General features: G+C 34.3%; 1 protein-coding gene across 8 annotated transcripts in view; it reads right to left on the bottom strand.

The window, feature by feature from the left end:
• The window catches only part of PHF3 (PHD finger protein 3), an 84,139-nt gene that overhangs the window by 12,887 nt on the left and 49,480 nt on the right, over nucleotides 1–21,772 (bottom strand). For all 8 annotated transcript variants that reach the window (XM_042986610.1, XM_042986614.1, XM_042986615.1 and 5 more), the window contains 8 exons: nucleotides 17,888–19,670; nucleotides 12,001–12,310; nucleotides 9,090–9,273; nucleotides 6,968–7,115; nucleotides 6,715–6,871; nucleotides 4,302–4,418; nucleotides 2,017–2,148; nucleotides 1,302–1,437 (listed from right to left, as the gene is read on the bottom strand). In XM_042986610.1, the coding sequence (XP_042842544.1) occupies nucleotides 1,302–1,437; nucleotides 2,017–2,148; nucleotides 4,302–4,418; nucleotides 6,715–6,871; nucleotides 6,968–7,115; nucleotides 9,090–9,273; nucleotides 12,001–12,310; nucleotides 17,888–19,670 (2,967 nt within the window). The remainder of the gene's footprint in view (nucleotides 1–1,301; nucleotides 1,438–2,016; nucleotides 2,149–4,301; nucleotides 4,419–6,714; nucleotides 6,872–6,967; nucleotides 7,116–9,089; nucleotides 9,274–12,000; nucleotides 12,311–17,887; nucleotides 19,671–21,772) is intronic.

The raw sequence follows: 21,772 nt of genomic DNA, 5'->3' as shown, positions 1-21,772 counted from the left end.
GTGGCTGTAAAAGTAGATTTTCAGTATTCTGATCATGATCTGTAAAGTCATATTTTATCTCATGATCCATTACTTATACACACACACACACTCAACACATCTGTGTATGTGTGTGTATATACACGTGTGTGTATGTGTGTATTATTTTGGTTATATATAAATAACCAGAATTAAAGTTTCACAAAATGGTACACATCTTTATAAGAGTAATTCACTGTGGTATTTCATATTGTTTTTGTTTTTGAAATGCTAGTAACTACTTACTAACTTGATTTCACTAAGAAGTCACAATCTGAAGTTCGAAAGGCAATAATACAAAATGTGATCCCTAAAGTATCTCTTCAAACAAATCACATGCCTCTCTCCTCTTCTTGAATTCAATTCAAGCTCATGCCATTCCCAGTATTCAGAATGGTCTTCCCCTTTCAGTCTTCATGTCTCAGCTTACATATCAATTCAAGTCTCCCCAATGCCTCACTCTAGGCTAAGTCTTCCTGCTAGCTAAAGACACTTATGACTGTACTTCTACTCAAATCATCACCTGCCTGTCTTTCCCACTAGGCTTTATGGTTTCTCTTAAAGCCTGTATAATATCTGACTCATTCACTGCACCAGAAAGTGCTCGGCAAAAAAGATTTCAGTAAATATTTACTGAATGAATGGCCAGATATAAGAATACTAGAGAAGAGATATTTTGGGATTTGTTTCATTTGTTATATATAATAATAAAATATGAATGCTGTTTTATTCCTTCACCTAGTAAATGACAATACCATCACAACTGTGCAACAGTTCTGATGCCTACTCTAAGGCTTAAATTCTAGTCTTTTGACTCTGAGTTGGTTAAGTTCAGATCTTACATAATACAATTAATTCTAGTTAGCAAACTATATGATAGTATCAAACTATACCTCAACTCTGAAGAGCAGTCACTCTAAAACTGTGCTACTCCTCAAAAGGAGTGAGCAGGTACCCCACCACCAGTACAGAGAAAACAAAAACCTATTTAGATTACAAATACAAGTATCCCCCTTTCAAAGTGAAAGCAACATTTCAGAAAGAAAAATTTCCAAGAGTGCCTCAGTGGCTCAGTCAGTTGAGCATCCAACTCCGGCTCAGGTCATGATCTCACTGTTCCTGAGTTTGAGCCCCATGTTGGGCTGTGCTGATGGCTCAGAGCCTGGAGCCTGCTTCAGATTCTGTGTCTCCCTCTCTCTACCCCTCCCCCCCCAAACTCGTACTGTCTCTCTCTCTAAAATAAACACTAAAAAAAAAAGAAGAAAGGAAAAATTTCCAATTACCTATGCAAATTTTACAGTTAAGATCAAAAAGATGTTGTCTATGTTGACTAGTGGTATCTTTAGACATAGAATCAATCTCTTCTTTCTGTTTTTCAGATCCTTCTGTCTTCTCCAATGACTTGTTAGCTGTAGGTTCCTAAAAAAGGAATAAAAAGTTTCAGCAGACAAAATTTTGTCCCGATTATTAAAAATCAACTTATATTTCATATTGATACATGAAAGCTATTCCATTCACAGGTTGTTTTTCACTATTTCTTTATAAAATAAATGCTAGATATTAATTATGACTTAAAGTAGAGCAAAAACTCAAGACATTCTTCAGTCTTCATTCTTTAAGGCCTCTAACAAGATTTCCTATTATTTTCTCACTGATATTTGAAAATAAGAAAAGCTGTACTACACTCTCAAACCAGTCTAAGAAGCACCTACAGATTTATAGGCCTACTGAAGAATTCGCGAAGTCCTACAGATCCTGAGAATCTACATTTAAACAAGTGTTTAAGAGATGCCTGTGATGCAGATAGCCTGCACTTTACATACAGAGAAACAATACTGTAAACACTCTCAAAAAAACCATGAAACCAATGAAATAAACTACTTTAAAATATATATATTTTTAAAAATCTTCTTTCAACTTAAAGAACATCTGAGGCAAATAAATCACTGAATCTTCATGTTTTGAGCACTACAAACATGACACTATTATAATTTTTACCTGAATCTCCATGGCTGCTTCCTGTTCCTTCATTGGGGCATCACTCTCAATTTCTATTTCACCTTTATGAGTTATTTTTGTGATTGGCCGTCTTTCCACTTCTCTCTGCTCTTTCTCAATCATCTCTATGGTCTAAAGGAAATATTTTAAAGAAACATTTCACAATTGAAATATACATATTTCCAAATGTACAACTTTAAATAGTAAGAGCTTATCTAAAAATGAAAAAAATCATCATAGATGATTTTTAATCTTTAGGTGGTCTCTCAAACAACAAATATACACTGAGTACTTACAAATGTCAGAGACTGTTTTAAGTGCTGGGTTTATAAGCCATGAGAAGTTCACACATAAATTAACCAGAAGGAGCTAAAGTGCAATGTAATTTGCAAAGGGTTGAAACATGATATTTACCTGCTTTCTGATTTAGTATAGTAGCAGCTGCCACAGGGAAATGGGAATTATTTTCCTCAGATTCCTAACTTGATGTTCTTAACACTCCCCCAAATAGTGAAAGTTTATTCAAATACCAAAAATTATCAGGTAGTCCCCTATCAGTTTTCTCCTGACCTAATTACTTTGTGACGATGAACAAGCCTGGCAACACAATAATAAGCAAGTGTAGCAAAAACTAGTATAGTAAAAAGTAGCTGAGAGTGGAACAGGTTAAGAAAGGTAAAGATGGTCATTTATTTTGCCTGTTATATGCAAATCATCCTTTAAAGAAAGAAATCAGATACATGGCCTAAAGGAAGAACAAGCTGGTCTCCAAAGCAGGTAATACTTGCAGCCACATTTCAATGCAGAAGAGAGGCGTGTACATATTTGGGACATGGAGAGAAAGATGAGGTGATACTATTTTCAAATTAAGAGGAAAAATTACACAGGGTGAAAGTGAAGAAACATGTGAATAACTGTAATATATGAAATCAAGGCCGGGGCGCCTGGGTGGCTCAGTCGGTTAAGCGGCCGACTTCGGCTCAGGTCATGATCTCGCGGTCCGTGAGTTCAAGCCCCGCGTCGGGCTCTGTGCTGACAGCTCAGAGCCTGGAGCCTGTTTCAGATTCTGTGTCTCCCTCTCTCTGACCTTCCCCGTTCATGCTCTGTCTCTCTCTGTCTCAAAAATAAATAAACGTTAAAAAAAAATTAAAAAAAAAAGAAATCAAGGCCCTGTGCTTCAAACTAGATTTAGCAGAAGATCCACATGGAGGCTTAATACCTGAGATGCAAGTATTATGGAAAAAAGAATCAGGTAAATCACGTAGAATTCCTATGAACTGTAAATAACCAATACTTTCTAGAATGAAAAGCTAACATTCTAGGGCACCTGAGTGGCTCAGTCGGTTGAGCCTACAACTCGTGATTTTGCTCAGATCATGGGATCGAGCCCCACGTCAGGCTCTGCACTAAGCATGGAGCCTGCTTACTATTCTCTCTCTCTCTCTGCCCCTCTCCCCTGCTCATGCTCTTTCTCTCTCAAAAATAAAAAATAAGTAAATTTTAAAAAGCCAATATTCTGAGGCCACTGTAATCAAACTAGTAGATAATGTGGTTATCCCACTGCCACAATAACCCTAAGTCACACATTCACTTAATGAATCTTTAAAGGTTATTTCAAGTTCACAACACCTAAATGAAAACTCCTGGCACTGGTGACTTTCAGAACTTTCTAATTTTAAAAATGGACTATGCTGCACATACTATTTATGTTACGTAACACCTCAGTCAGACCTGGGACAGGGCTACTTAAGCCCACAACATTTCTGTAAATAAGAGCATTCATATGTGACAATTTGGGTCAGGTTTTATCAATAAATGTGTTAAGGGAAAAAAATCCTTGTTTTTCTGACCTTTTGGTGTTTGAAATTTGAATGATAAGGGATTATAAACCTGTAAAATTTTCATTTTGACTTAATCTAGCACTACAAATTACCAATATTCATTATACCTTCAAATCGTGCTTCTGAAAAGTATAGACGTGATTAAGAAAAAATGTGCCTAATTTCCCATCTTTCTGATTTATGAAATATAACAAAACACAAGTTAATTATGTAACCTTCTAACTGAAGAAAATGAGAAAAAAGCAGCAGAGATAGGGAAAACAAAAGATTAAATTTAAGAACTCAGTTAATGGAAGATAAGTAACTTAGAAGAAGCATAGAACAGGAAGTGTGTATTACTGCGCACTCTGTTAAATTACCTCTGTGTATATATATAATTTCTCCCCTATGGCTGAAAAATACAGGTTCTGATATAGCCAAACACATATTCATAGATAATCTTACATGTCTGTTTTCTCTCCGTCTCCAAGCAGCTAACTCTTTAGAAGCTAGTTCTTCTGGACTCATTCTTATAAGATGATCAGGGGTTACTTCTCCTTTCAGTACTTTTTTAAATAATATCTGGAAATATTTAAAAATGGGAATAAAAGGGGAAGAAAACATTTTTAAAAGAAAATGGAACTGCTATATAAAAATTTGTAATAAATAAAGATGCAGTATTTAAACCGGATTTACAAATGTCTATTTATAAATCATCTACTACAAAGAGATTTACTGACAACCTTGTATTCTAGGAACTTCTCATCTAAGGTAACAAACACACCTTTCATATAAAAAAATCAACACAGGGGCACCTGCGTAGCTCAGCTGGTTAAACATCTGACTCTTGATTTCAGCTCAGGTCACGATTTCTTGGTTCGTGGGATCACAAACTGCGTTAACAATGCAAAGCTTGCTTGGGATTCTCTCTCTCCCTTTCTCTTTCTGACCCTCCCCACTCACACTCCCTCTGTCTCTCTCAAAATAAATAAACATTTAAAAAATAAATGTAAAAATATCAACACATAGTGAAGAAACAGGTACAGGAGAACCATTACAACATCTATCCAAAAATTGTATTAAAACTGTTCCCCTACTCCCACCCTCCCCCAAAAGAAGATTCTGTCTCAGAGTATTCCCAGTGATACACTCTGTCATAATAGCCAACCTGTAGTAAATAGCAAGGTACCACATAAAACAATTTTATTGAATGTGAGGTCTTTCATATTTTTAAGATTTCATAGTTTAAATTTTAACAGGCTTGGGAGGGACTCCAGAGCAAAGAACCAACTGCAAGAAAGAAACCCAATGGAAATAAATGTTTACTTACTGAAGAAAAGCTTCCAGACTATATAATTCAAGAAGTATCTGATCCCCTGGACTATGAGGACAGATTATACAATGTAGATTTCTCTTAAGTAGCTGTTAGTATATACTTTAAGAAAATACCTCATATCACATACTATTGCAACTATCATTATACAAATTGACAAACTGTTATCACTTATGTGAAAATCTTATAAAACTTAAGCAAATACGTAAGGAGTTTGCATTCATATACATAGCTTTCAGATTTCCTCTAAGTCTCGAACAAGAAATGCCAGAAAATGATTAACAGTTCAATTAATATTTGCCTCACTGCTAAAAGATATTTAGAATTAAAGTCTTATTTGAATTAACAAAATGTTTTTTTTAATGTTTATTTTTGAGAGATAGAGACAGAGTACGAGTGGGGGAGGGGCAGAGAGAGAGAGAGAGAGAGAGAGAGGCAGAATCTGAAGCAGGCTCCAGGCTCTGAGCTGTCAGCACAGAGCCCAACACAGCGTTGGAACTTGTGAACTGTGAAATCATGATCCGAGCTGAAGTCAGACGCTCAGCTGACTGAGGCACCCAGATGCCCCAACGAAACGTTTTAAAATAGTATTTTTTACATAATTTTTTTTTTAAGTATTGCTGCTCTGCTTTTAGATTCAAATCAGAAGTACCATTATAGTGGGGCGCCTGGGTGGCTCAATAAGTTAAGCATCCAACTCCTGGTGTCAGCTCAGGTCATGATCTCACAATTCCTGAGTTCAGCTGACCGCTCAGAGACTGCTTGGGATTCTCTCTCCCTCTCACCCTGACCCTTCCCCTACCCTCAAAAATAAACAAACAAACAAAAAGAAGTACCATTACAGTATTTGTTATGAATTTTAGCTTAACAGAGTTTTTAAAGAATACATTTGAGTAAATTTTTAATAAATTGGATTAAATAAGGGACATAACGGAAAGAAAATTCACATAAATCAGGTTAAGACAGACTTAGCAGTTTACATTTTAATAGACTCATTATAGAACACTAGTTACCACTATTCAGAATTCATAATTCAGTGCAGTAGCGAAAGACTATTAAAACGACACAGTCTCGGGGCACCTGGGTGGCTCAGTTCAGTTAAGTGTCCAACTTCACCTCAGGTCATGATTTCACAGTTCGTGAGTTTGAGTCCCGTGTCGGGCTCTGTGATGACAGCTCGGAGCCTGGAGCCTGCTTCGAATTCTGTGTCTCCTTCTCTCTCTGCCCCTCACCCATTCATACTCTGTCTCTCTCAAAAATAAATACTGAAAAAAATTTTTTAAAACAATGACACAGTCTCAAGGTGCCAGGGTGGCAGTTAAGTGTTGGACTTCAGCTCAGAGCTCATGCTCTCTCTCGCTCTCAAAACATAAAAAAATGTTAAAAAAATATTTTTTTAAATAAAAAATAATAAATAAAATAAAATGACACATTCTCACTTTAAGAAATAAATTATAGATCTGTTGTATTATAATCTTAAAATTCCAATATATTCAGGAAAGCTGGAAGCTTAAACAGGTATAGACATGAACAAAACATACTTACATTGTTTTTAGGATCTTTCAGATTAAACATCAAACTTCTGTATTTGTTCTTATATTTAGCATCTGTGTCCCGAAAAAAAGAGAAAAGCTCTTTTTCAATTTTTGTGGCAACTTTTGCTGCTTTTTCCTCTGGCACCTTCAAATTGGACTCTGTAAGTCTTAAAATTAGAATAATTCAATTATTCTTCAAATACAATAATAAGCATATAGTAAGCATATGTGATTCAATCCTCTACAATAATAACGTGTGTTACCTTTTCATAAGAATGTCTTTAAGAGAATGTCTGACGCTTTGTCTGATCTGATCTGCAGAAGGCTTGGAAGTAGAAGTAGCAGGAGGATGCACATTAGGCACTCCCTTTTCAATTTTCTTCTTTCTTATCTCTTGCTTCTCATGAGCCCCTAATTTAAACAAATAACAAAATTCATTAAACTGTTTTTAAAAAGATATCTTCCTTTTTAGTGCATACTGTTAAGCTTCTAAACAAAATTGACTGATTAAAAAATCACTATTTAGAAATAAGATCAGGGGGTACCTGGGTGGCTCAATCGGTTAAGCATCTGACCCTTAACTTGGTTCAGGTCATGACCTCATCGTTGGTGAGACTGAGCCCCACAACAGGCTCTGCTCTGACAGCACAGAGCCTGCTTAGGATTCTCTCTCTCCCTTTTTCTGCCCCTCCCCCGCTTGTGCACATGTACGTGCGCACTCTCTCTCAAAATAAACATTTTTTAAAAAATAGAAATAACATCAGAACCCATATTGAAATATTCCTGACATTAAAATTCTATTCTACATATGGTGACATGTTAACTAGACTTATCGTGACCATTCTGCAATACATACAAATATCAAATTATTGTCATATGCTGGAAACTAATGTTATATGCCAATTATACCTCACCAAAAAAATTCTAATTTAAATGAATTTTAATTATAAATTAAGTGACTAAAAAGTGGCCCTATGAAGTGCATATGCCCTTTACCCATTTTATTTTTTTAATTTAAGTAATCGCTATACCCCATGTGGGGCTCAAACTCACAACCTTGAGATCAAGAGTCACACACTATTCTGACTGAGCCAGCCAAGCACCCCCACCTTTTCCCATTTTAGATAATGGTTTTTAGAGCTAGTTTCTTTTCACATAATATAATATTAAGGGGCTCCAGGCTGGCTCAGTCAGTGGAGCGTGAGACTCTTGATCTTGGGGTTGTGAGTTGGAGCCCCACGTTGGGTGTAGAGACTACTTAAAAATAAAATCTTCAAAAACAAAAATTTTAAAAATTATTTAGAAAATATGATCTGAATTTATTAGGTGAGCAGATAATTTAATGATTTTTCCAGTACCACAAAATTGATGAATCTCTGGTTTTAAAACAATTGTGCTTGATATTGTTAATTTGACATGTTAAGCTTTTCAAATGATTTTTCATTCCAACATTACTAATTCATGTAACATCTCCAAAGTCTCTATGTGAAACATCTCAGTACTCTGACCTTCTACCATACCGACTTATTTATTCTAGAATCTCTTCATTCCAACAGTTCTTTTTTTTTTTTTAGATTTTATTTTTTAAGTAATCTTTACACATGGAGCTTAAATTCACAACTCCAAGATCAAGAGTCGCATGCTCTTCTACTGAGCCAAGGTGCCCCAACTTAAATCTATCATTTTTTACCATTTGTGTCCTCATTTTCCCACATAACCAACTTTAATTAAACAGTCCAACATTGTTACCACACCCTTGCATTCAAAACACCTTTATCCTCTCTGCTTTAAACATCTGTATTTGCAAAACCACAACCTGGTGAAAGCCAGCCTTAACCTTCACCCAAACAGCCTACAAACAGTTGAAGGCAACTGGAGAAAAAACACTGATGCTAACAGATCTCCCTATAAATTCATAACCACAAAACTGAAGTAGATAACTCAATCTGCTGCCCTAATCCTATTAAGTTTTCCTGGTAAACTTGTTTTCCCACTTCCCCAAACATTATTTTACACTTTTTCTCCTCTCTTCACAATCCAACAATACCTCCTTCACCAACTTCAACCTCATTTGATTTTTTTCAAAATCAAAATTCTTTACCCCAATACTATATTTTTTCTTCATAGTGCCTAAATGCCGTGATAGAGCACACCATCTGTCTTCTACTATTCGTATTTAAGAGCCATGAGGGTGGGGTCTTATTAAATTCATTTGTACTTCCCAGAATTTAGAGCAATAGTTTTTAATTTCAAGAAAGGTAAATCACATATTTTTGTTGTCATTAAAATATTAAAATGGTTAAATTTCCCTAAATATACTAATTGATAGTGTATAAAATAAATATAGCTTTATTAGTGTATAATAATTTTTATTAATCTTACTACCTTGTTTGGAACCTTTTTCTCCTGTACAAATAACAGTTGAAGGTTCTTTTGGTATTTTTTCACTTTTTTCTTCTGAGGATCTCCGAGGTAAAACCGGTTGTCCCATCTTTCGAAGAGGAGCTAGCTGCCATTTTTTTATTTCACTATCTCTACAGTCTGATGAGTTTTTGCCTTCACCAGATTCCTGGGGGGGGAAAAAGTATTTAATTCATTAGAATGAAAATTACTAAAGCAAGGCTCAAGAGTATATTGATAAAAAAAAAAAAAATTAAACCTAATTAGTATTACAATCCATTAAGATAGCAAATATTATATTCTTTTTTTTTTTTTAAGTTTATTTATTCTTGAGAAAGAGAGAAAGTGTGAATGGGGGAGGGGCAGAAAGAGAAAGGAAGAGAGAAAACCAGCAGGCTCCACACCATCAACACAGAGCCTGATACAGGGCTCAAAACCACGGACCATGAGATCATGTCCTGAATGGAAGTCAGACGCTTAACTAAGTCACCCAGGCACCCCAGCAAACATTATATTCTTTAGCCCAATACTTAAAAGGTTATTTTTAAAGATGTACACAAATAACTCTCAATTAGTAGCAAAAAGGAGATTTGCCCTTTCATTCAAAATCCATTTGTCAAGCACCTATTTTCTGCAGAACACATAATAGCCTATAAAGGAAAACTTAAAAAACATGGATATCACTTTCCAGGTAGTGATATTAGCAAGAAAATTAGATACAAGATAATAAGAGTTCTCTTAGTTAGCTGTGGCTATGGAAAAAGGAGGGAGAGATTGTGGAGAAATAGGTATCTATGTTCTTCACCACTTTCTAAAACAAATGAAATCACATCCATCTACAGCAAGTGTTCAATTTTTTCTCATTGTATCTATTAGCAATTTTAGCTCCCATAAAGTAGAACAAACCATCAGGATACCTGCTATTCTCATCCTGATTATAGCCCACAAAGAACTACTACAGAACTAGAATTCTAAAACCCTTTAAAGTAATTAATCACATCATGGTAGTGTTTGAAAGACAGGGAGAAGAACCCTGTGTATAGGCATATATAATCATAGGTTTTAATTAGAGTACATACAAAAAAAAACACTAATTTTCTCTAGACTAGGAATCCTCTCATTTTTTATTTACTCATTTTCTATCTTTCCAACTAGAATTACTTGAGACCAGGAACATATCTTAATCAGTGCTATACACCCAAGTCTGGTACCACACTTGGCACACAATAGGAACTCAACACATGGTTCAACATAAAATCTAGGGATAGGAAGTGATAACTTAAAAAGCAGATTCCAGAAACTAAAATCAGACAAGTGCAAACAAAATTCAACAGAGTTCATCAGTAAAAAGAAAAGGAAGCAGTAATAACCTGAAGGGCACATGTATTTACAAAATCAGACCAACCTCAACTTCTTTTCTGACACAGAGAGTGGACAGAGTGGTCTCTCAAAACATTTACAATGTTTTATGTCTTTTTAGACAGGATGGAAATAACTTAGCTAAATGACAAAACAATGAGCTATATTTCTAAATGGTCAAAATATTATATCCAAGAAGTGATGATTAATAGTTAATGATTAACAGAAGTTTTCCAAAGATGTGCTATAAACTATTCTCAATGGAGTTCTCAATTCTATACCATCAGTGACTTTGGCGCTCATCAAATCAACAGAGAAAGCAATAGCAAATGCCAGAAGGACATAATCTGATTCTCAAAAAGTCTGGTCAGACAGAAATTGCTGGGTGCTACAAGTACTGGCAAACTGCAACTTAATCCAGTTTTGTTATATAAAGAATGTCTCAAAAAACTGAGTTTGTAAATAATGGAGATGACTTTGGAGAAAACATGCTTATATTCTTCAATCTAAATGGCTGAACTAAAAGATTTCCAAACTTCCTTCTTAACTCTCCAATTCATGTTCACTGTCTTTTGGATTATTATAGTTGACTATCCACATATATATGTTGCCACTGTACTCTTCGCTAGCATTATAAAACAACAAATTTCTATAAGAATAGAAAATTCATAGGTAACAAAAAGGCAGACAATAAAACATAAAAATTCAATCAGATATAGCACTGAATCTTTTATACATTTCTCCTATAATAGATTAAATATCTTGAAATTTCTACTTAGGAAATACTTTCAGAAATCAGTTAAAAATATAAGATTAGGGAAAACTGACAACTCTAAGATAGAAATTCTTAAGTGAAGGTTCCAAGCAAACACTGGGACAACGTCAAAAGAATTAAGTTTACTTTTCCTTACAGAGACAAAATAACTCTTCTACCTGAAGACAATGTCAAATATAGTTTAAGAATTAGTAGATAGATATTTATGAGCTGGAAAACTTTTTTTAAAAAGCTTATTAGCAAGTACACTGTAGAGCTTATTACCACTTAATGCCACAAGATCACATACACATCCTACCACAGAAAATCCAAGTACCAAACTAGAGACTAGAAACTGCATAAGACACTGTTAGAAATAAAATCTGTGTGTTTTGATGATTTCACCACCTGGTTTCATCAAGACTGCCAAAATATTTTAAATAAAATTCCATTCATTTTTATGGAAAAATAAATTTGAAAAGGTACTCTTAGAACAATGAAACCCAAAGAGAAATTTATTTGAGAGAACGAGCACGTGCGAGAGAGTGAGAGGGCAGGGAAAAGGGACAGTGGGGAGATGGAGGAAGAATCCCATCCAGGCTCCATACTCAGCATGGAGCCCAATGCGGGGTTTGATCCCAAGATCCTGGAATCATGACCTCAGCCAAAATCAAGAATCAGATGCTCAACGAACTGAGCCATCCAGGAGACCCCAAAGAAATTTCCAATTGTCAGTCCATACAAAGTTCTTAAATAAAAAGAATGCATTAATGAGCACCTTACCCGCTTTAAAATTTTGACCTTGTGCTTCACTGTATCTTCTATATATTTGGTTTTTTCATTTGTTGGTGTGTGCTTTGATAACCCAAGCTTTTCATATTCCATTGTCCTATCTTCACTATGGACTTCAACTTTAGCCTGGTTTTCCAAAATATCTGCATCTACTATTTCAGTCTTTTTATCTTCTTCAGCACAACATTTCACACACACGTATTCTTTGTCTTCCTCTCCCATCTGTTGTGCTTGGCAAAGACTTAAACCAACACAATCACCATGAAACCAGTCATCACATCTCCCACAGCCAACCATAAACCTGGAGGAAGGGAAAAAACTTTGATTTAATACATTTTTTAAAAACCCAATGTCAAAAATGCCCAAGTTAAATAGTTAATCATTTTCTGACATTGTTTTTCACTCTGTCAGTTCAACATGGAGCAAGTTTTCAAAGAATATTCTATGAAAATGGAACTTTTAAGAAGTCAAATACATCCCCACTTGTATGAATGAGAAAATACAAAAAACCATAATGGTTAAATCAAGTGCAACTGAACTTTGTTAGCATACTACACACAATAACAAAGCATAGAGTAACGTTTCTCCACTGAGAAGGGTGGTAAGATCTGTGATAGTGTGATCACAGACAATCCATCAAAGTTACCATTACATTTACCCCACACACCTGATATATATAAAACTCAAGAATCATTCATCCAATGAATCATACTGAAATGACAAAAAGAGACAGCAACAAATATAAAACTCAAAAACTAACATAATGGAGACTTACACTGTTTATTAACCACCTTAACTATGTAACTATACTTTGAGGTCAAAATATTCTGGTTTCATGGTATAACAGTGATTATATTAAGCTGAAGAATCTTGTATGTACTTTTGAGTGTGGACTTCCTTACTACACTTGTTTTTCCAAATAAAGATCATTGTTCTTAACATGAAGATATTAATATTCAGGCTGAATTTTTTAAAGTTTCCAATCGACTTACAAGTTTGCCTTTACGGATTTTTATCTAACTTCACTAACCAACGAAAAAGCCTATGGATGGATACAAGATTAAGGACTCTAAAAACCTTGTTTTCCTAACTTAGAAATATCTGGAATTATTTCTGAATGGTAAATCAGATGTACAAACAGCAATTTGAGAGAGAAATTATCTTTTTAAAATACTTTTTACCCCACTGTCAGGAAAACTAGAGAGCTCACTTAATCATGTTTAACATTTTCCTTTCTTCTTCAAGTTGGTAATTCATGATATGTTTGAAAGCTTACGATAAAGAGATTTAGGTCTATTCTTTAATGAATTAAAGACTTTCTGCTGATTTTGGTAACAGTGGCACCAACAATGTCAAACCCATTTTAAAAACCTGTGGACCAACAGGAAGATGTTTTAAGGTAATTCAACGGGTGGTACAGCCAACTCTCAAAATATACCAGAGGTTCTGTTTGAAGGTTGAAACTATAAAAACAACATTTAATCCTTACAAGAGGTCTTGAAAAAAGTCACAGCAAATATTCATTCCTCAAATGCAGCACATTTTTCTCTTTGTATCCCTTTCTATTGTGTATCAGGCTACTGCTGTCCATTAAGGAAACCTGACTTCTTCCTATGATTCACCATTCTTTACCCTAACTGGTAATGTCTGTGCTATCTTTATCAAATAAGTCATTATCTCCCCAACATGACAAGGGAAAAAACAGAAACAAGAAAACCTTCTGTTTTATGTTAAAATAAAACAAAACACAATGTTTTGGATTCATAAGCCAACAACAAAACTTTCAAACAATGTGTTATTTGTTTGCAAGATAGAAATGGTCTGTCTGTCTAGGCATGGGGAGATTTTAGATGGGTCCATGTTTCAGTGATACAGATCTTCCAGCCAACAGAATAAATAAGTTTGAAAAATCCAAGTGCATAGCTTTTCTACTTCAGGTTTCAAAGTCATAAGAACTATTTCTTGAAAGCAGGTAATATGTGAAATAGCGAAGGAAAGCTAGTAGTCATTTCCCTTTATTTCCACTATCAGAGCAACATTAGCAAGTCTAGACTAAGTTTCAATGAGACTACTTAAAAAACCTACACACTATGACCATGACTATGCTTTTACCCCAAATTCAACTCTTAAATATTATAAAGCATGGATTTTAAATTTCAAATTTTTATTTCATCAGGGAACTTATTTTATGGTTACAAAACTCATTACGCCTCATTTCAAGTCTGTTTTGGAAAGGTCTCCTCAAATGTGAGTCTCTGAAAAGCAAATCTCTAGCGCCATCTACAGATTATCTTAATAGTTTAGGATTTTATATAGAAAAATAAATAAAATTCTAAAAAGTCATTGATAAAAATAATTTCCACATGTTCTAGGGAAAAAATAAATTAACTCACTTGAAAGTAAAACTGATTTTACAAAAATGTAAATCTGGATCATTTTTAGGTCTGAAACTTAGAGGAGTACTACAAATTTTATGGGTATTTATATTGGGGAAAATTTATATTGGGGGGAAAAGGTCTATCACAAAAAGAGAGTATTACTTTCTTCCCTTTTTGTATTATTCCTCATGATTTAAAAATGTGAGGGATAGGGGAGAGAGTATGAATCACATAGCTAACAGAATTACTACCCATCTTCTGTTCTAGCCTTGAATTTCTGATTATTAATAGGCAAAATCACTTACAGAAAAGACTATATAACCTGAATGTTAAATATTTCATTAAAAATAAACAAATAAATAAATAAATAAATAAATATTGTATGGAGTTTACCTCTGGATCAATTAAGTAAACCAAGTAGGCATGCATCAGTTAAATGGATGAGTTCAGAAATATTTGTTGTTAAATATTCATACACAAAGTTTAAAAGTAAAAAGCTAAACTAGACCTAGTGTAAGATAAAAACCAATTTAAAATTCTAACCTTTTTGGCATAAGCCAAAATATATTCTTAGAAAAGTTTAAAGTTTCTTTAAAGTAAATGAGAGGCAAGCAACAATGAGAACTGTTCTCAGCATGTTCATGTTACAATTACCAACAACGGAGCTGTTACAAGATGGGTCTTCAGTTCTGATTAAGTATTTAAGTGACAATCTAGACCATATTACTATAAATGTATATGTACTCACTCTTTTCTAAAATGATTCTATTCCACATAAATATTAAATCAGTTTTTGTCACTAACAATCATCTGCAGATGAAAATACTTATCTGTCAATCTCTTAAAATCTTGAGAAAAACAATCTTATTCTGGAAGAAAATTTCCTTCTCAGAAAAACAATTTGAGTATAAAGCCATCATGCTATGGAGATTTTTTGTTTTTAAATTTCATCCAATGTATTAATCATCTATTGCTGGGCAAGAAAATGCAAAACAAACTAAAAATACAAACACCTGGAGACGTAGGAAAAAACTAGAAACTACAGGATAGATACTATGAAAAGACTAACACTTCTTCCTTCCAAAATGCCAACTGGTTTATGTAAACACAAGTGCAAAGATGATTTTTTTAAAGGGAGTATTAAGTAGTCCGGTTTTTAAAATAATGAATATGCTTGTGTTGTAAGGCTGATAAAAATAAATGGAAGCAAAAACACAGTTTGATGTGTAAATTGTTAAGTCAATACCTACTGTCTTTAGGATATGTATAGTGTTGCCTATGGTTAAATATTTATTACATTTGGTGATGTCATGTACAAATCCATACTTAAAAATATAATTTCCAACTGGAAGCACACACAGGAAGCTAACTTTAGTTGTAATACATGTAAAATGCTTAAGAGTTATAAAACAGTCCTTAGAAGCAAAGCTGTCACAAGTGCAAGAAAATGTCATATTAACAAATAGCTTTCCATATGGCTACTGCATGAAATGGACAAAAATTATTTCCAGATATGCCCTTCCTAATAAATTCATAATCTTATTTATACATGGATTAAAATAGGAAAATTACATGCTGTATGACAGGTACATTTTTTGAGTAAAAATGTATACAAGCATGATGTATCAAAAAAAGTAGTGAAGGCTAGTTAATATGTGAAGAAAAAACAATCAATTACTTAGGCTTGCTTCTTTATTCACAAAATGTAATGTGAAATGTTGCTTCCCAATTGTTTCCAATGTCATTATATATTATGCATGTTAATTACATAAAGTAAACTCAAAATCCCTACATATGTATTATTCTAAGTCATTTTCCACACTGAGGCAAAGAAACTCTAGGTTTTATAGAAGAGATACAGAAGGTGGCATTAGGTTAAAAACAAAAAAACAGTAGGATTTAACATTAACACTTAATGTTCATTTTAGGAAAATAACTGTTGATGTTGGTAAAGTGAGCCATCATTAAAAAGCCTTGGCAAACTCCTGAGGGCCAAACCATCAGAAGAGTAGCTTATCTGCAACAAAGCTACACTGTAACACACTTAACACTGCTTGTAACTCTAGGCTCAAGTTTCATTTTAGAAACTCCTTCAAGCTAAGGCTCCTCTTGCATTACTCAGACCACATGTCAGCATGTAATGATTTTTAAAAGATTCTGGCAGAGAAAAAAGTGCTGGCCTAAAAGAACACTTAAAAGCACCACCCAGCCCTTAATTCTGAAAATTTAGCAAGCCCACTTTAGAATATCTGAATAAGGTGTTTTCTATTAAATTTAATTAAAAAAAAAAAAAAACTACAACACATATGTGAGGACAAATGTAGCACAATATCCAAAGACACAATTTTTAAAAACTGGAATATGTGGTTATAAAGAATAACCGCCGACACTAAAAATAGGACATGGACTGAATCACAAATAAAGGCATGAAAGTTTGTTATGTCTTTGACATAACAGTTCGACATAAAACTTAAGTTTTTTACAGAATAGCTCCAACAACTCCCACCCACTCTGCCCAACCACCACCTCCCACACCAAAATAATTACACAACATACTTTACTAAACTGTCCCTACCTAAAAAGCTTCATTTTAATGTAACCTGATAGTGCTGGGAAAACTCATCCTAATATTTACTTTCATGAATGAGTGAGGATAATATTACAAAGTGCAAGTTATAATGTTCTTTCATCATGTCAGTGTTGATAGAAGTTCCAACAGCAATCTCAACACGAACAGGACAATCTTGCAGCTGCAAACTCCACTTCATCTCCTGTTTTCTTAAAACACTAGCAAATAAAAAATACATGGTGGGGGGAGGGGGTCTGGCAGTGTCAAAAAGCTATAAAACACTGAATCCTAAAATCACTTCTATCGGAATTCACGAGAAATCCTTCAAATCACTAAAACATTCAAAAGAGAAATACAGGTTTTCACTCCGTTCCATGTTACATACACAATCTACCCAGGTAATTTTAACAGTTGTTTTAGCTATCAAACTTCATTCCAAGGTCAAGTTTGATAGTTATGAAGTGATGGTGTGCTTGATTTACTAGAATTTTTTTTTTATATCTTCAAAAGAAAAATAGAATTTCCATTATGACCTTTACATTTTATTACTAGTTCTTCTCAAGCCAAATAAAATAAAACTTACAGACCCAAAGCAGTGTTAACAATTTTTTGATCAGAAAGTTTTTTTTCTCTTTCAGATGCAACAACTAAATCACACACTCTAACTGGTTACAATGACAAAACATTTCTGTATATACCAGCAGTTGGTCAGGCTATGCTTTTTTTTTTTTTTTTAATGTTCTAGGATGACATATTTATAAATTCAGTAGCTCCATCTATTATTTATCCAGGATTGATGAGGGGTTTTTTTTGTTTCTGCAAAAGTCTTTGTATATTAAATAATTTCTTTCTATAAAAAAGTTCTCAAATAACCCTACCCTAAAAAGCAATTTCTCTTTAATGCACATATCACACACACATACACACACACCTGTTGCCATGTGGTTTTTTGCAAAACCCACACTGCTTGCTGGGAGTCCACATATATTTGCTTTCAAATGAAGAGCTATGGTCTGAACCTTCTTTTTTTATAGTAGCTATGTTGTCTGGAATGAACAATGGTGGCTCATCCAAAGAAAAACTTTTGCTGCTTCTTCTCTGGCGGGGTTGTAGGTTCTTCTCAGGTTTTTTTAGTTTCAGTTTATCTTCCTCCTTAAAATGCTCTACACCACCTGCATGTTCAAGCTCTTCCTTCACATGGCTATTGGTTTTCATCCCTGCAGCCAGCTGCTGGGGCTTATGGCATTGTTTCTGGCTGGAATGTAATAAATGTCCAGTTTGTGCAGGATGATGGGGTTCTTTAGAGCCACCAGGGTGACCATGAGGTTTATCACTCAGAGAATGAGTTAAGGGTTTGGAAACCTGCACTAAATTTTGATCCTGTGATGTTTTTTTCAATATAGAATGAGCTTGATTTTTCACAGATTTAACCCCAGAATTGCAACTCTGAATTTTTGAATCCTTATCAACTTGTTTTTTTCTCACTTTGACTGGCCTATGAAAATTTTGCTGAGTTTCTGGTTCATCAACATTTCGTTTCACGCTTTTGACATTAACCTTAGTTTTGTTATGCATTAGTTCATGCTTTGCTGCAACAATTTTTTTCAGAGTATCTGTGGTCATGTTTTGCTTAGAATGAATTACAGGTTTTGTTTGTTTGGATTTTATGTTTTTTGACTCTAAGCAAGAAACACTACTTGACTGGCTGCTTCTGTCATCCTGAAGGTTTGCTATTTCATGAGACTCCATTTTAATACTTTCAACAACATTCAACTGTTCTGAATTTTGGTCAGGTGCATCACAAATAGCATTTTCTAAAATATTACTTTCTGGTTCAAAAGCATTAGCATCAACCATCTCTAAGTTTGATTTATTAAATTCTGTACTCTCCAACTGCTTATCGTTAGACTCTGTGTCATTACAATAACCCAAAGATTCTATTTCATTTCTTTGAAAGGAGTTCTTCGCTTTATCAGCAACTTCCAGGGTATTCTTCAATTCCATATTACATTCATTTACTTCATCCACAGAACCAGACAAACCTGTAAGGTTCTTTTCTGTTTTATTTGGATTTGTACAAGCAGCAGCATCAGAAGGAGAGGCAGAAGATGCAGGCTCCTCAATAATTTGGTCATCTTCACGAGATAATTTTACTGTCTCATTTGATTCTTGTTCAACTTTTCCTTTTTCCCTCCCTTCTTCAACAACAGTGCCATCCATCTTAACTGAAATAGAATCATCCTGTTCTTCTTTATCTGAAAACTTAAACAGTGGGCTACTAACAGTTTTGACTTTACAGTCCATCAGAGCTTCATTCTTCTTCTCTTCAATACTAACACAAGTCTCCGAAAGGAGTGAACAATTTAATTCATGAGATGGCACATTTGCTTCTCCCTGATTATCACACTTCTGCTTAGAATCTAATCCAGCTTCATCCTTCATTTCAAGACAAGACGACACTGAAGAATGACTTGAAGACACTGATACTTCTGGTACCACGTCAATTTGTCCAATATGTCGGCTGCTCCTTCTGCTCTCTTTATGGTATTCAGGTTTTGGTGATACAGAAACTTCTTTAATCTGACACCTTTCTGGATGTTTCACCCCTGCTTTGGGGGCAGATACAGTCTTCCCAGATGCCTTTTTTGTGCTATTTAAAGGTGCTGCATTTGAACGCTTGGCAATAGTGCTTTGTCGCAAACTTCTTACTTGTTCTATCACAAGGGAAAAAAACAAATAAAAATAACTTAGCTATTTTGCCATGTGTTTTTATTTCAATACAATTTAGAATACATCACTTCTTTATTCTGAGCTATAAATTTGCTCATTTCAGTGAAAATGTACTGAAAGTTACTCATGATGATCATATATATATATATATATATATATATATATATATATATATATATGTATGTATATATCTCCATGTTAAATTTTACATTTATCAAAGTTCTATAAATTCTGACAGGAGAAAAAACTTCTAGAAAATTCAGACTGATATTATACTTTACTATAAGACAAGAATGTTTTCATCAAGTTTCTTTTCTATAATAAATAAGCAGGGAGCAAAATAAATGAGTTTCCTTTGCATTAATGCCCATCATAAAGCAAGACTGTCATACAGTTTTAAACATTAAGTATCTTTAAATAAAGAATACCAAACAAATTCAGGTGCCAATATAATAAGAACTAAACCACCTATAACAAACAGGATCTGTGTGAGTTTCAAAACACAGCCTCACAACTCAAACTCCTTTATGAATGTGCTTCACTTATATCACCATTTTAGCATATAAGCTATTCCTAAGAAATGAAGTATATGCTATAGTACCACAGATAAAGAGAAATTACAACTAAAGAAGTTTAAGCCAGGAAAATATACCATAAAAGAAAATGGGGAAAGTATGAAAATAATTGAACAAAGCTTCCCACCTTTAACAATATTCCTAACAAAGAATCTACTATATGAGTTTTTCCTCTTTTCCCTATCTGAATACACCTCCAAGAAAAGGAACACATATGGAGTGCAAGGAAAACAGAAAGAAAGAGAACTAAAGTAGATTCACTAATCAGAAAAACAACCCACAAAATGAAATAGAAAATAAACTATTTCCAAGCCTATGCATATCCAATACCTCCAAATAAACACCATGAAAATTAAATACTATCAATTACCAAAAATAAAAACTCCTTCCTACTCTTCAGTGCAAAACACCACTATGCACCAATACTTAAACACTGCTTATTTGTCATATACCACTTTCACTTTTTTTAATATTTATTTATTTTTGAGAGAGAGAGAGAGAGAGAGAGAGAACACAAGTGGGGAAGGGATAGAGAGAGAGGGAGTCAAAGGATCTGAAGCAGGCTCTGAGCTGATAGCAGAGGGCCCGATGCGGGGTTTGAACTCACGAACCATGAGATTATGACCTGAGCCGAAGTCAGGCACTTAACCGACAGCCACCCAGGTACCCCTACCACTAAACTTTTAAAGAAGGTATCAGGTGTCTTCACTTGTCTTTAACAGTCCTTGGTGATGCCTACTGTCTTGATGTGATTATTAATAGTACATTCTTTTATTCTCAAAAGTGTCCTAGTTTGAACAAAAAACTATCTGGTCATCCCAATCTTAGAGACCCTTTCTAATTCCCCCAGGACTCAGCACAGTATTTCTTCATTAGGTAAGCACCCAACAATTTTTAAAAATTTTGTGGATTATTGTGTGGATTACTAACTGTTCACCACATGCTCAGATATATAACATTTTTAAATAACTAAGAACTTAATGGTTCATTATCAATATCTGGATGAGATTTTTATGTATTTTATGCATTTTAAGCTTTGAAGACAGCTTGTAATAGTTTACACTTCTACTTTATTCATCTGCCTTGAAATAAAGTAAAGGAACTTTTAACACCCATTACCTATGTTGTCACAAATAAATAGCATATTCAACCATAAAGGTAATTAAGATTAAAAAAACGTTTTTCAGGGGCGCCTGGGTGGTTCAGTCAGTTATGCATCCAACTTCGACTCAGGTCATAATCTTGAGGCTTGTGAGTTCAAGCACCACGTAGGGCTGTGCTGACAATTCAGAGCTTCAAGCCTGCTTCAGATTTTGTGTCTCCCACTCTCTCTGCCCCTCCCCCGCTCACTCTCGCTCTCTCTTAAACTTTAAAAAAAAAAAAAAAAAAAGTTTTCCAATAGTAACTGATTTATTGAGCCAAAGATCAAGTTGTTTTTTTCTCCTCTAAATATAAACTGCCTTAGTTGGAATCCTGGCTGTATAGGCCAAACATTATCATTACCTGTCCAT

Source organism: Panthera tigris, chromosome B2, assembly GCF_018350195.1.
Source record: "Panthera tigris isolate Pti1 chromosome B2, P.tigris_Pti1_mat1.1, whole genome shotgun sequence".
In the NCBI taxonomy this organism is placed as follows: Eukaryota; Metazoa; Chordata; class Mammalia; order Carnivora; family Felidae; genus Panthera; species Panthera tigris.
This window is presented reverse-complemented; position numbering and strand designations above follow the sequence as displayed.